This window comes from Eulemur rufifrons, chromosome 2 (assembly GCF_041146395.1).
Source record: "Eulemur rufifrons isolate Redbay chromosome 2, OSU_ERuf_1, whole genome shotgun sequence".
In the NCBI taxonomy this organism is placed as follows: domain Eukaryota; kingdom Metazoa; phylum Chordata; class Mammalia; order Primates; family Lemuridae; genus Eulemur; species Eulemur rufifrons.
This window is the reverse complement of record NC_090984.1, coordinates 20,614,116-20,629,058: the sequence shown is the minus strand read 5'-3', so window position 1 is coordinate 20,629,058 and position 14,943 is coordinate 20,614,116. Positions and strand designations below refer to the sequence as shown.

Sequence of the window (14,943 nt, the reverse complement as noted above, 5' to 3'; positions counted from 1 at the left end):
CCCAGGCTAGAGTGCTGTGGCGTCAGCCCGGCTCACAGCAACCTCAAACTCCTGGGTTCAAGCAATCCTTCTGCCTCAGCCTCCCGAGTAGCTGGGACTACAGGCATGTGCCACCATGCCCGGCTAATTTTTTTCTATATATATTTTTAGCTGTCCACATAATTTCTTTCTATTTTTAGTAGAGACAGGGTCTTGCTCTTGCTCAGGCTGGTCTCGAACTCCTGACTTCCAGTGATCCTCCCGCCTCGGCCTCCCAGAGTGCTAGGATTACAGGTGTGAGCCACTGTGCCAGACCCATTCTTTTTTCTTTCTCTTCTACAGACCAGATGATCTCAATTGACCTTTCTTTAAGTTTACTGATACTTTATTCTGCTACCTCAAATCTGTTGATTAGCACTATTGGTGATTTTTTTATTTCAGTTATTGTACTTTTCAACTCCAGAACGTCTATGTGGTTCTTTAAATTTACTTTCTCTTTATTGCTGTTCTGTATTTGGTGAAACTTTGTTCTCATACTTTTTTTTTTTGTTGTTCTTTTGACATGGTTTCCTTTTCTTTGATGTTCTTTAAAGTCATTATAATAGCTGATTTAAAGTCTTTGTCTAGTAAATCCCATGTCAGGCTTCTTGTTACTGCTCTTTTTCTGGTAAATGAGCTATACTTTCCTATTTATTTTTACATCTTGTGATTTTTTTGTTGTTGAAAAGTACACATTTTAAATAACAAAATATGACAACTCTGGAGATGAGATGGCTACTCTCTCCAGGATTGTTATTGTGACTGTTTCTTGTTGTTACTTTAGTTTAATGGCTTCTTGAACTATTTTTGTGAAGTCTGTATTTTGTCCTATGTAGCTACTAAATTCTATGCATAATCATCAACCTCAACTAATGATTTGACAGAGGTTTCTTTAAATGCCTTGAGCCAATAAATCTCTTAATTCTTGCCTAGTTCTATGTGGCTGGTTGGGGCATACTTTCAATGCTCTGGTGGTTTAGAACTCTGCCTCTGTTTGCACTTCTGCTTTCTCAGAGCCTCAAGGCCAGTCAGAGGTGAGAGATTAGGGTCTTCTCAGGTCTTTCCTGGATATGTACATAACTTGCAGATGTATGTGTCCTTCATGATTTCCAGGAATATGTTGGAGCTTTTCAAAATTCCCCGTGGACATCTCATTCTCCAACTTTTTAAGTTTTGTGGTCAGCCCTTTGCTTCAGATGTTATTGCCACCTCTGATAATTGTAATATTAAGGGGAAAAATGATCACATTTGTTTTCCACAAACATCCCTGGGGAAATTTGTTCTTATGATAAAATTTGGACTCTAATTCTTGAGTTAGACTTAACATTTGATATGTAAAGGAAAGGTTGTTAAAGAGGTCGCTTGGTCAATTTTCTTTCTTCTGTTAAAACCTGACCTTTCTTGACTGATTCTCATTCCCTTTTCCCCATGTCAGAGTTAACAGCTTTCACCTCTTGTTACTCCTAAACCTTGGATGTAGTTTTATTATTACATTTGCAATGTTTTTTTTTTTTTTTTTAATGTCCATTTTCTTGCACTTATACTAGGACCTTCTTTGAGGCAAGATCTTTGCCATATCTTTGTATTCTGAGTGGCTGGCACTTCATAAAAGCTTATTAAGTATTTATTCAATAGAATCAAGCTTTTGCTTTCAAGTTCATTTATGTAGTTATTAGTAGTATTGCCTTTGGTTAAGGTTGATACGCTTTCAGACCATATAATAATTGTACCACAGTGGATTGATAAAAAGATATATATGCAAAGACAAATATATATATATTCAAGCACCATTTTAAGGGAACTTGCTCTGTAATGCATTCCATTGGTCTGTGGTTCAGAATAGTGTATAGAGCATGGTTTATTTTAACGCTGGAAGCCTTAAATGTATGTGTACTGAAAGTTCTCATACTGATCTCCATGTAACCATCTTATTAGGTTAATTGACAATCTTCATTATCATTGTAAAACACACTGTTTCTTTCAGCTTGCTGAACAGTTGTGGATCTTAAGCTACTTTTAGTACATCTATTCAGTTATGCTGTTGCTGGTTGAGTTACATGTTTACTCCCAGTGTGTTGTTAGTCTTCAAACTTGGCTTATGCAAGTTGTTTTCATTATTTTAACTCACAATTTAAATGTTAAGTTAAACCAGTGAAATATTAATGCAAAAAGGGTCATCATTCCTATGAAAACTTAAATTTTGGGGAAACTTTGATAAATATGAACTGTTAAAGTTGCTGTCCAATGAGTGGATAGGATAACTATGAAAGTTTGGGGAAAATATTATTAAAATTGAGGAGAATTGTGCATTAAATTGTTTTGTAGGTGTCACTGAATTTGCATCGCACTTTAAAGGAACCAAAATTAGATATTGTCAATGAGGCATCATACTTGTGGTTCATGTAAGCCATGTGTACAGGCCAGTCAAGGAGGCTCATGCCTATAACCCCAGCAGTTTGGGAGGCTGAGATGGGAGGATTGCTTGAAGCTGAATTCGACACCAGTGTGGTCAATAGCAAGACCTTGTCTCTACAGAAAAATTAGCCAGGTGTGCTGGCATGCCGATTTATTCCCATCTACTCGGGAGGCTGAGGCAGGAAGATTGCTTGAGCCCAAGAGTTTGAGGTTGCAGTGAGCTGTGATGATATCACTGCATTCTAGCTCGGGTAACAGAGTAAGGCCCTGTCTCAAAAAAAAAAAAAAAGAAATATGCACAAAGAAAAAAAAGCCTGTTTTAATAGTACCTATATCAAGATTGACAAATTAATGCACATTTATTAAACACATGAGGGAAGCTAAAAACTTTATGGTACCTATGCATAATTTTTTAAAGGATTCCCAATTTAAGTGAATTTTTCTTTTAAACAATTAACAAGAGTGCCTGTATTATCCTTATTCATTTTCTTTATTCCCATACATGTTTGTTATAGTATTAATGTATAAAATTAATGAAGTATTAGATCAAGATAAATTTATGAATATAGTTGCCTTTAAATTGCCATGACAGTGTATTATTCTGTATATGTGGATACATACACACAATTAATTTAAAATTTACATATTTAACATATTTAGTATATTGAAAATTATTACTTTCATGTTTAATTTATTTAACGTACTTGGCTTTCTTCATAGGGGTTCACCTGGCACAGTGGCAACTCCTCACCTGGCTCCCACAGGTGTCAGTTGGGCTGACAAGGTGAAGGCTCATCATACAGGCTCTACTGCTTCTTCAGATGGAGCACCTGCCCAGTCTTGCCCACCGATGATAGTGCAGAAGCCTTCGCGCAGAAATGGCAAGTGACTTTGAATTAGCCTTTTTGTGTTGCAGATGAGTGGATATATAGAGATATTTATTTATTTATTTTTTAAAAATTGGTCCTAATCGAGTTATATAGTCATTATTTTGTGCCATCTTTGTGATATTAATTTACCATGGTTAAAACTATAAAATAATCTTAAAGGCTGAGTATAATTACTTTTCAGCACAGAATGATAGCTTATGGAGATCATTATAGTTTCAGATTTGCCCTTCGTAAACTTTAAGAAGAATGTCTTTTGTCAATTAGTTGATAAGATTCCTTAGAATTCTTTTGACTTAAAGTAGAAAAAAATAGGCTAGTCCATTCTCTAGGCAGAATACACTTTTAAGTAGCATGTTACTACTTTAGCTATTTAATATTTGATTATTATTTTGATACTGCAAAATAATCTGTGTTTACCTTTGCTAACACATCCATTTTCTATACTATCAGAATGATTAAGGAAAACAAATAAATAGAAGGGATATTATTTTGAGGACCTGCCTTGAAGAATTTATCCCATAAGAATTTCGTTCATAAAATCTTTTTATACATCTATAGAGGCTGAGATTTTAGAATGGTAATAAATAATATAGCGTTTACGTTATGCATTTAGGAAAACTTCAGAAACTGCTTTCTGTTCTTCAGTGGATGATCCCATTGGAGCTTTTTGGTTCAGAAAGAAGCATTTTATTGTACATAACAAAGATATTGCTATCTTTGCATTATGGATGTGTTTTATTTTGTTTTTCTATTTTTGTGTCAGTAAGTTGAGTTTGCTTACTTCAGATAACATTCCTTACTTTTCCCCCTGTTTTCTTCATACACACTGAGCAGCAGAAACTTGACAGTAGGCAAGAGTTTTTCTCCTAGGAAAATGTAGGAAAATATGGAATCATAAAGCTTAGTTTCTGTATTTTGAAAAAATCTGAGAGAAATGTGTTGTAAAATCAAAATTGTAAAATAAAGGAATCATAGTATTAGCACATATCCTTATTTTGTTTAAAGCATTACTCTCAAGTTATTCATGAAAAACCCATTTAGTTGAGATGAAATGATAGATCTTGATTATAACAATGGTTAAAGAAACACTTATTAATGTATTGGGAAATTTTGTTTTGGACCACTCTGGTCTTCAGTTTTAAGGTTTCAGTACATGGGTATGCACAGTGAATTGTGGTGTTCTTTGGAAAAAATAAACTGTTTTTCCTTTGCTCTCACATCACAACAGTTAACACAAATTTTTGTGACATCTGGTCACCAAGAAGTGTATGGGAATTTCTCCCTACCAACAACCAGTCAGTCAATTCTGCAGCAGACATCAGCTTGTTGTCCTCTAATTCAATTCAATTCTGGCAGTATTGACCTAGAGACAGCATCAAATCCCACAGGTTGAGGGCTCAGTCCCGCAAGAATGCCTCCCACTTCTGATGCCAGTTGCAAACCCCAGATTGTTTTACCTGTCTGACTGACCAGCTATAAATCAGGGTTCCCATCACTCCCTCCTTGAGGTTCATTAATTTGCTGGAGTGGCTCACAGCACTTAGGGGGATACATTTACCAGTTTATAAAGGATACTGCAAAGCTACAGATGCAGATAGGCATAGGGCAAGGCATGTGGGAAGGGTGCAGAGAGCTTCCATGCCCTCTCCAGACATGCTACCCTCCAGGAACCTCCAAGTGTTCAGCTATCTGGAAGCTCCCTGATTCTTGCCTTTTTGGGTGGGTTTTTATAGAAGCTTCACTACCTAGACATGATTGATTAAACTATTGAAGATCAACCTAACTTTTGGCCCCTCCCCACCCTTTGCTCCATGTAGGTGGGGATGGGATGGGGCTGAAAGTCCCAACCTTCTAATACTTCCTTGGTCTTTCCAGTGACCAGGCATCATCCTGAAGCTACCTTAGGGCGCCAGCCACAGTAAACTTATTAGTATACAGAAAAATACTTATCATTTTAGAGATTTCAAGGGTTTTAGGAGTTGTATGCCAGGAAACTGGGATATTTCACAGTATCAAAGTTTGTAATTATGTATTATAAAAAATATTTGTAGTTAAAGCTGACAGAATGACCATATGCCTTTAATGTGCTCTTCACCAAACCCTGCTAAAAATGGTATAAAAGAGTTCAAAAGTTGGACTTAAGGAAAAAGAGGAGAAAAGATGATATGAACAAATTTTGAAGTTGGAAAGGAGAATGATCAATGATAACTGAAAAAATTTGAGTAAGCTGGCTGAATCCTAAGCTAAAAAGAGGGGACAAAACTGAAAAGCAATCCAGTTTGTTTCATGAAACTCCTATAAAGTTCAAAAATTGATGGGAGCAGGTATCTCTGGAAGTGAGCACAAAGGTAGGGGTGGTACTTTAAGAAGAATTCAGTCTCCTGAATCCTCCCATCTCCCTCTTCCTCAGCTCTGAACAGTAGTATGGCTGTATCTCCCTCAATACAGGAGAATATTAGAGGTTTATTCTCTAGAGAAGGTTAAAAAAAAATGGCATCCAAGCTGAGGTCTGCCAGCCACATTGAAAGATGGGAGTAGTGTATTGAAAACATGGGATTAAGTAAAATAATCTATAATGTTGAGGTCATCCACCTCCAGCCTTTTCTCCTACTGAGCTTCCGGGTTTCCAGTTCAAGAAAATCCATACTCAAGGAACACGTTCAGAGCTGATGTAGATCATGAGGTACTGGTCTTCAAGGCTAATACAATTAGTCATTGGCAGTCTTAGGAGACTTTGGCATTTTGAAGCCAGATTGTGGACCCTGGTAGATTTTCTGCAAAGTTGGGTACCAAGAAATTTCTCCCATCCCAGTGCTTGCATGCCACTGCCATTGTCAAGTAGTGGAGTCTATTACTCTCCCTTTCAGTGTCTGGTTGGTCCTATGACTTCATATTATCTGTTGAATATGACAAGAGTGATGTTCTATAATTTTCCAGCTGAGGCCTTAAGAAGGCTTGCAGCTTCCATTTTCTCCTTGTTAGAAGCCCCATGGCATTTAAAAAAGCCTAGGATAGACCACTGAGTAATGAGAGACCATGTGAAGAGAAAGAGGCCATAAGAAGGAGAGGCTAGGTATCTCAGCCAAAAGCCAGTACCAAGCCTTCAGTTATGTGATGAAGTCATCATGGATACTCTTTGACTTCAGTTGAACTATTCTAGCTGACACTGTGGAGAAGAGATGAGCCACTCCACTGAGCACTGCTCAGATTTCTAACTCGAAGTGTGTGGACATAAAATGGTTACTGTTTTAAGTTGCTAAGTTTTGGACCCAATATTTGGATAACATAAATTAAAGAATGAGATATAAAACAATGGCTCATGCCTGTAATCCCAGCACTCTGGGAAGCTGCAGTGGGAGGATTGTATAAAGCCAGCAGTTCGAGACCGGTGTGGACAACATAGTGAGTCTGTCCCTATAAAAAAAAAAGGTATGGTGGTGTGCACCTGTAGTTCTAACTACATGGGAGGCTGAGGCAGGAGTATCGCTTGAGCCCAGGAGTTCAAAGTTACAGTGCACTATGATTGTGCCACTGTACTGTAGCCTGGGTGACAGAGTGAGACCCTGTCCCTAAACAGAAAACAGGAAAAAAAAAAAAAAAAAGGGAAATCATGAAAGAGATAACTAATTAAAGGAAACTTCTTATAACCGAAGGACATAAGCTTCTAGACCAAATGGACCTATCAAGCGCCCAATACCAATGGATGAAAATAGAGTGACACTAAAATATGTTGGGAAATTTCTGAATACTATAGAAGATGAGATACTTTAAATTATTAGAGAGAATTTTTGTATACAAATGACGAAGAATCAGAATGGCACCTGATTTTGTAAAAATACCACTAAGAGCCATAAGAAAATTGTGCAGTCTCCAAAATTCCGAAGGGAAATAATTTCTAGTCTAAAATTCTGTGTCCAACCAAATTATCATTAAAAGTGAAAGTAGATTAAAGATACTTTCAAATATGCAAGGTCTCAAAAATTTTTACCTCTCATAGACCCGATCATTATTGGTGAGAACCATCACAGAAGAGAAGAAAAGGTAAAAACTCTGTGATGGTGATCCCAGGATGATAGCTGTGACAGGTCTAGAAAACAACCAGTATAGTGTTTTCTTGTTTTTGTTTTTTTGAGGCAGGGTCTTGCTCTGATGCCCAGGCTGGAGTGCAGTGGTGTGATTGTAGCTCACTATAACCTCCCAACTCCTAGGCTCAAGCAATCTTCCTACCTCAGCCTTCTGAGTAGGTGGGACTACAGGTGCAGTGCCACACTCAGTCCAGATTTTTGATGATCACAGTGCTCTGGAACAGAAGAATCCAGGAAGATGAATGAATTTCTTAAAACATGTATTGCACATATTAAGAGATTTAAATTTTAGAAGAGTTGGGGGTTGAATTAATTCTGAAGATAGTAGAAAACACTGAAGCTAAATTACAGAGAGAAAAGAGGAAGGTGCAGAGAAGAATATAGGAGGCACTCTTGTAAATGGAGTTGATGGAAGAGTGGAATGAATGGTGCAAAAGCAAAATTGGATGTGATGATCACTGAGAATTTCCTCAAACTATTGAAAATCATCAAGTCTTAGATTCAAGATGCACTCTAAACCCCAAGAAGGAAAAATACAAAACAAATCTCATCTAGATAAAATATAATAAAACTACTGAAGATTAAAGAAAGAAAATCTTTACCAGTAGTTAGAGAGGAAAAAAAAGATGCCATTTTCAAAGGAGCAAGAGCAACCTGATAGCTGACTTCACAAAAGAAACTATGGGAGCCAGTTGTTAGTGGAATGACATCTTTAAGGTGCTAAAAGAAAGGAACTGACAAGCTGGACTTCAATATCCAACAAAAATATGCTTAAAAATGAAGGTGAATTAAAGATAGTTCCAGAGAAATAAAAATTGAGAAAATTTGTAGTCAGTATACCTGCACTGAAGGAAGTACTACAGAGAGTTTTTCAGGTGGAAGGAAAATGATCCCAAATGGAAACCCAAAAATGTACGAAGGAATGAAGAACACCAGAAGGAGAAACACTTGGGTAACATTAAATGCATATTGACTGTGTGAAACAGTGTCTGCTGGCTCTTGAAATATTTGTATATTGAAAATTTATGACAATAATAGAAAAGATAGGAGAGGAATAAATGGAATTTATGTTTTCTAGGGTCCTATTGTCTGGGAGTTTACAAAAGTATTAGTTTGTATTTGATTGTATTAAATCAAGGATGCATGTTGTAAACTCTTAGGAAACCACTAAGAAGAGCAAAAGTATGTGGAACTAGTAACTTCACAGAGGGGAAAATAGAATAATAAAATTATTTGATTAATCCAAAAGAAGACAAGAAAGGACAAAAGAGAAACATAAAACAGATGAGACAAATGAAAAATAAATTATAAGATGGAAGAAGTAAATCCAAATGTATCAATCCCTATATTATATGTAAATTATCTAAATATTCAATATAAAGTCAAAGATTATAAGACTGCATTAAAAGCAGAGCCCAACTATATTTGCATATAAGAGATACACTTTCAATATGAAGACATAGAAAAGTCAAAAAGATGGGAAAAGATATTCTATGTATACCCACCCTATTCAAGTCAATGCTGGGAGACTGGATACAGTGGCTCACTCCTGTAATCCCAGAACTTTGGAAGGCTGAGGCAGGAGGATCACTTGAGGCCAAGAGTTGAAGATGGCTAGGACTAGCCTGGGTAACATGGTGAGTCTCGATCTTTACGAAAAAATAATGAAAAAATTAGCTGAGCATGGTAGCATGCACCTGTACAGGTGCTTGGAAGGCTGAGGAGGAGGATCACATGAGCCAAGGAGTTCAGGGTTACAGTGAGCTATGCTTGGGCCACTGCACTCCAGCTTGGGTGACAGAGCGAGACCTTGTCTCTTAAAAAAAAAAATCAAAACTGAGTGTGCTTTAATATTAGACAAAATAGACAAAGTAAACGAGAAACATTTTAAAAGAAGATATTTCTTAATGATTAAAGGTTCAATCAATGGGAAAAAATTTATAAAATATCAGTTCAATAGAAAGATATAATAATTCTAAATTTATGTGTATCTAACATAACTTCAAAATATATAAAGCTAAAATTTATAGAACAGAAGGGAAATACTGAGACATCTATACTCATACTGGGAAACTTTAACATAATTGTCTCAACAAATGACAGTACAAGTAGATAAAATTCTGTAAAAATGTAGAATATTTGAACAATCTTATCAATGAACTTGACATAATTGACATGTCTAACAAATAATGCATATTCTTTTTTATTTTTCTTTTAATGCTTTGATCTGGATATTTTTACTAATATGTATTCTGGTCTACTAATCCTCTGTTTTGTATGTCTAATCTGCTATTAAGGAAGTCTATTAAATTTATAATTTCCATTATTTATCATTTCTGGAATGTCCATTTGATCATTAAAATATAGCTTCCAATATCTGCTGGTAATCTCTATCTTTCCATATTTATCATAGCTATTTTAAAACATCTATGCCTGATAAATAAAGTATCTGAAATACCTGTGGGTTTACTTTAAAAACATTTTTGAGAGGTTTTCAGTTATTTGACCTTGTTTTTTATTTTTAGCATGCCTCACAATCTAACACTGTGGGTTAAAGATTATAAATCTCCTTCTAAGGGGACTGTTTTTTCTGTCTGGCAAGATGATAGAGAACAAACAGATCATCCTAATCTTCTCAAGGTTTGGTCTGAGATTTTATTAAGGTTGGTGTGTTTTATTTTGTCCTTGTTCCTTCCAAGGTCTCAAATGAAAAGCTGGGGTATTTGCCAAGGCCACTACATTCCTGAATTTTAACTTTTGTTTCCTCAGCACTGTACAGTTGCTGCAGTATCTGTTTAGCTCATTAGCTTTCCAACTGCTCCTTTTTACTAGTTTTCTTGGAGTCCTGCCCTGTATATGCAAAGCTTAGCAGTTGTCAGACTTCTTAAGGATAGATTGAATGCAGATTTTTTGGCTCACTTCCGTGCAGTCCCTTCCCATCCCCATCCAAGATTTTTGTTCCTGAACTCCCAGTTGCTTTAGATTCCCTGAACTCCTATACCTGTTTCAGCTTTTTGGGAGTCCTGGTTTCTGCTAGGACTAACTTACCTTGCACTCTGAATTCCACATATCTTCAGGGAATATGCTAGGGGGAATTGGATCTAAAGTTGTTCCCTTTCTCAGGAATTGTAGTTCCTCAAAACTTGACCATGTTGGTTGTTTTCCAATGCTGTTAAACAGTTCATTTATATATTTTGTCTAGTTTTATAGTTATTTTTGGCAGGAAGAGTGCCTATTTTGATACAAGCTACTTTGTCATGGCTGGAACAGTAAGTCCAAAGACATATTTAAGCTCATATGGACAACATTTACCAAAATTGAAACATGCTGGGCCATTAGATGTGTCTCAGAAAATTTCAGGTGATTAAAATGATTCTCTCTGTCACTGATCACAGTGGGATTAAGTTAGAAATCAATTATAAAGATATAGCTATATAATTCCCAAATTTTTGGAATTTTGGAAAATACTTCTGAATAACCCATGGAATCAGAGAAGACATCATGATGAAAATTAGAAAACTTGAATGAAAATGAATATCGTGAGATTAAGGTAAAGCTGTGCTTTGAGGAAAATTTCTAGCTTCAATTGTACATATTAGAAAAGAAAAGCCACTCTGTGTACAACTTACCAAGTTAGAAAAGAAGAGCAAGGTAAACCCAGGGAACATAGAAGGAAATAAAATATATAGTTGAGAACAGAGAAAATTAACAGAGCCAAAAAGTGGTTGTTCAAATAGATTAATAAAATGAGCAGACCTCTAGTTATAAAGTAATGATCAAGTACAAGAAGACACAAGTTGTAATACCAGGAATTAAATTGAAGATGTTGCTAGAGATCTCACAGATATTAAAAAGATAAGATTTTATAAGCAATATTATACACTAAATTTAGAAACAGAAGAAATTGACAAATTTCTTGAAAAACACAACTTAAGATTTGCATTGCAAGAATTAGAAAAACTTGAAGGAAGTTATGTAAGTATTTTTTTAAATGTGAATTTGTAATTAAAAATCTTTTTACAAAGAAAATTCTAGGTCAAGAATTCACCTATGAGCTCTTCCAAACATTTAAGATAAAAAAAAAAAAAATCTTAAAGAAACTCTTCCTGAGGACAAAAATCATCTTGTTGTATGATGCTAACATAACCTTAGTTTCAAAACTTTACAAGAAAATTACAGTAAAACAATATTATCTCTCGAGAATTAATGAAAATATAAGTGGATTAAATAGTGATAAAAATGATAATATTTTACAGTCAGGTTGGGATTATTCTAGGTGCTCTTCAATTATTGGTTGTACTACCTTGAATTTAAAGCAAAGGTATTAATGGCATTTGTAAAGTTTAAAAAAAGTACAAGTGTAAAAACTATGAAGTGAAATATAATTTCAGTTTTGTACACTTCTAACGTTATTCTAAGTATGTAGAAGTTCTCCAATGGTTTAATTGCTTGATTTGCTGTTCTTAAACATTCTTTATTATGGGAATAATTTTTCAATATAGTTTTTACTGAAGGTTTATTAAAAATGTAATTTGTATTATATATAACTAATTTCTCAGTGTCTGAGAGACCTAATTATAGTTTCTATTTTGATACACTCCTCTTTTGACTTGCTTCAGACATTATTTCAGTTTTTAAAATTATAAGATAATGTTTGTGTTGTCCCTTTTATTGGTTAATGGATTAGGTCCAAGTTTTAAGCAGTATTTCTTTTCATAAGGAAATTTTCAAAGAGGTGTGTTTTTCTTTCCTTTCAAAAGTAAAGTGATCAATCATAGTGGTCCTAAGGGTGAGCCAGGTAAATTAACTGGAAACTAAAATCTTTTGTTAAACTTTCTTAATTTTATAATTTAGTTTTTTTCTCTTGGTATGTGTGATTTTTATAAGATTCATCTCATGATTTCTCTTTAAATTTGCATTATATATTTAAAGGATGAAGAAGAAATGTATAATATTATGAACTAAGTTTTAATAAAGTTAAACATGGATGAAAATTGAACACATACAGGATAATACATGACTTAAGGCATTTTTATTTTATTGAGTATCATAATGGTATTGTTATATATTTTTTTAATTTCTATCAAGTTACATACTGAATATTTACTGGAGAAATAGGTTTAGGATTTTCTTTAAATTATTTCATAAAAAACAATGGGAAGGGGAAATTGATGAAAAAAGAGTGACAGAAGCCAGGTGTGGTGGCTGTCCATGTAGTCCCAGCTATTTAGGAGGCTGAGGCTGGAGGTTTGCTTGAACCTAGGAGTTTTAGTCCAGCCTGGGCAATACAGCAAGACCCTGTCTCTGGTTAAAAAAAAAAATGGCGGAATCTTGATTATTATTGAAGCTGGATGATTGGAACATGTGATTTATTATACTGTTTCTCTGTGTTTTGTATTTGAGAACTTTCATAATAAAAAGTTTTTAAAAACTACAGATTTAAGCATACTTTTCTTAGAGATTTCAAAGTCCAGACCCATGAAGTAAAGGATTACAGTTTCTGTCTAATAATCTTTAAGATAAATACAATATACAGTCTATGAATATACAGTATTATATTTTAAAAAATAGGAAAATGGGGTAGTATGTCAGTTACAGGAATAAGCATTTTGTATTTTTTTCCTTGAAGTAAAATTTTCAATCTTTAGTGAGTCATGTGGTGGTATGACACACTAGTCTAAGACACACAGAAAGTATTTACCTTTCATAGTAACATAGATTTTCAGTTTCACAAAAATAAACTTCAGAAATTGGCTTATTTTTTTCCTGTTAATTTTCTATACCAGCTTTATTGAGCTACAATTCACATAACATAAAATCCACCCATTTAAAGTATACAATTCATTGGTTTTTACTATATTCACAGGTGTGTATAACCATCACCACAATTTTAGAGCAATTTTTTAATGTCAAAAAGAAATTTTTTATCCTTTTACCTATTACCCTTTTAACCCAGCATCCTCCACACACCTTACTGACATGTGGTGTTATCACAATATTTTAGCCATTTTGATAAATGCATTATTGTTTTAATTTGCATTTCCCTAATGGCTAATAATGTTGAACATTATGGGCTTATTTGCAATTTGTATATCCTCTTCAGTGAAATGTTTTCTGCTTGGATTTTTTGTAATATTACTGTTGAGTTTTGAGAGTTCTCTGTATATTCTAAACTAGTCCTTTTGCTGGATGCTTTCTACCAGTCTGCTGTTTTTCTTTTTCTTCACAGGGTCTTTTGCTCAGCAAAAGTTTGCAATTTTAATGAAGTACAATTGATTAGATCTTTTTTCTTTTATGGATCAGGCTTTGTTTCCAACTCATTCCTAGCCATAGGTTCTGAGGGGTTTTCTCCAGTGTTTCCTAAAAGTTTTATCACTTTACATTTTACAACTAAATCTGTGATCCATTTTGAGTTAATTTTTGTATACAGTGTGAGTTTTAGGTCAAGGTTTATTTTTTTGCCTATGGATGTCCACTTGGTCTACCACCATTTGTTGAAAATTCTTGAAATCGAAACAGCAATAAAAAACCTTCCCAAAAAGAAAAGCCCTGGTCCAGATGGGTTCACACCTGAATTTTACCATACATACAAAGAAGAACTGGTGCCCATCCTACATAAACTATTCTCCAATATTGAGAAGGATGGAGTTCTCCCCAACACGTTCTACCAAGCCAATATAACATTAATACCAAAACCTGGAAAGGACACAACAAAAATAGAGAACTACAGACCAATTTCCCTCATGAATATAGATGCAAAAATTTTCAATAAAATACTAGCAAATCGAATCCAAGTACTTATCAAAAAAGTAATCCACCACGACCAAGTGGGCTTCATCCCCGAGATGCAGGGGTGGTTCAACATACGTAAATCTATAAATGTAATTCACCACATAAACAGAAGCAAAAACAAAAACCATATGATACTCTCATTAGATGCAGAAAAAGCATTTGACAAAATTCAACACCCTTTTATGATAAAAACGCTTAACAAAATAGGCATTGATGGAACATACCTAAAAATGATACAAGCCATATATGACAAACCCACAGCCAACATCATACTGAATGGGGAAAAACTGAAAGCACTCCCACTTAGAACTGGAACCAGACAGGGCTGCCCATTGTCTCCATTACTTTTCAACATAGTATTGGAAGTCCTTGCGAGAGCTATCAGGCAAGAGAGCAGAATCAAGGGAGTCCAAATAGGGAAGGAAGAGATCAAACTCTCACTTTTTGCTGATGATATGATGTTATATCTGGAAAACCCCCAGGATTCAACCAAGAGACTCCTGGAATTGATTAACGAATACAGCAAAGTCTCAGGCTACAAAATTAATATACACAAATCAGAGGCATTTATATATGCCAATAACAGGCAATCGGAAAACCAAATTAAAGACTCAATACCCTTCAAAATAGCAACAAAGAAAATAAAATATCTAGGTATATATCTAACTAAAGAGGTAAAGGACCTCTATAAGGAAAACTATGAAACACTGAGAAAAGAAATAGCAGAACTTGCAAATAGATGG

The 14,943-nt window shown here is 34.8% G+C and overlaps 1 protein-coding gene across 2 annotated transcripts in view; it reads left to right on the top strand.

Annotated features, from left to right (window-relative positions):
- Positions 1-14,943, top strand: part of SCAPER (S-phase cyclin A associated protein in the ER) — a 415,285-nt gene that overhangs the window by 69,358 nt on the left and 330,984 nt on the right. For both annotated transcript variants that reach the window (XM_069481584.1, XM_069481575.1), the window contains exon 8: positions 3,154-3,314. In XM_069481584.1, coding sequence (XP_069337685.1) covers positions 3,154-3,314 — 161 coding nt within the window. The remainder of the gene's footprint in view (positions 1-3,153; positions 3,315-14,943) is intronic.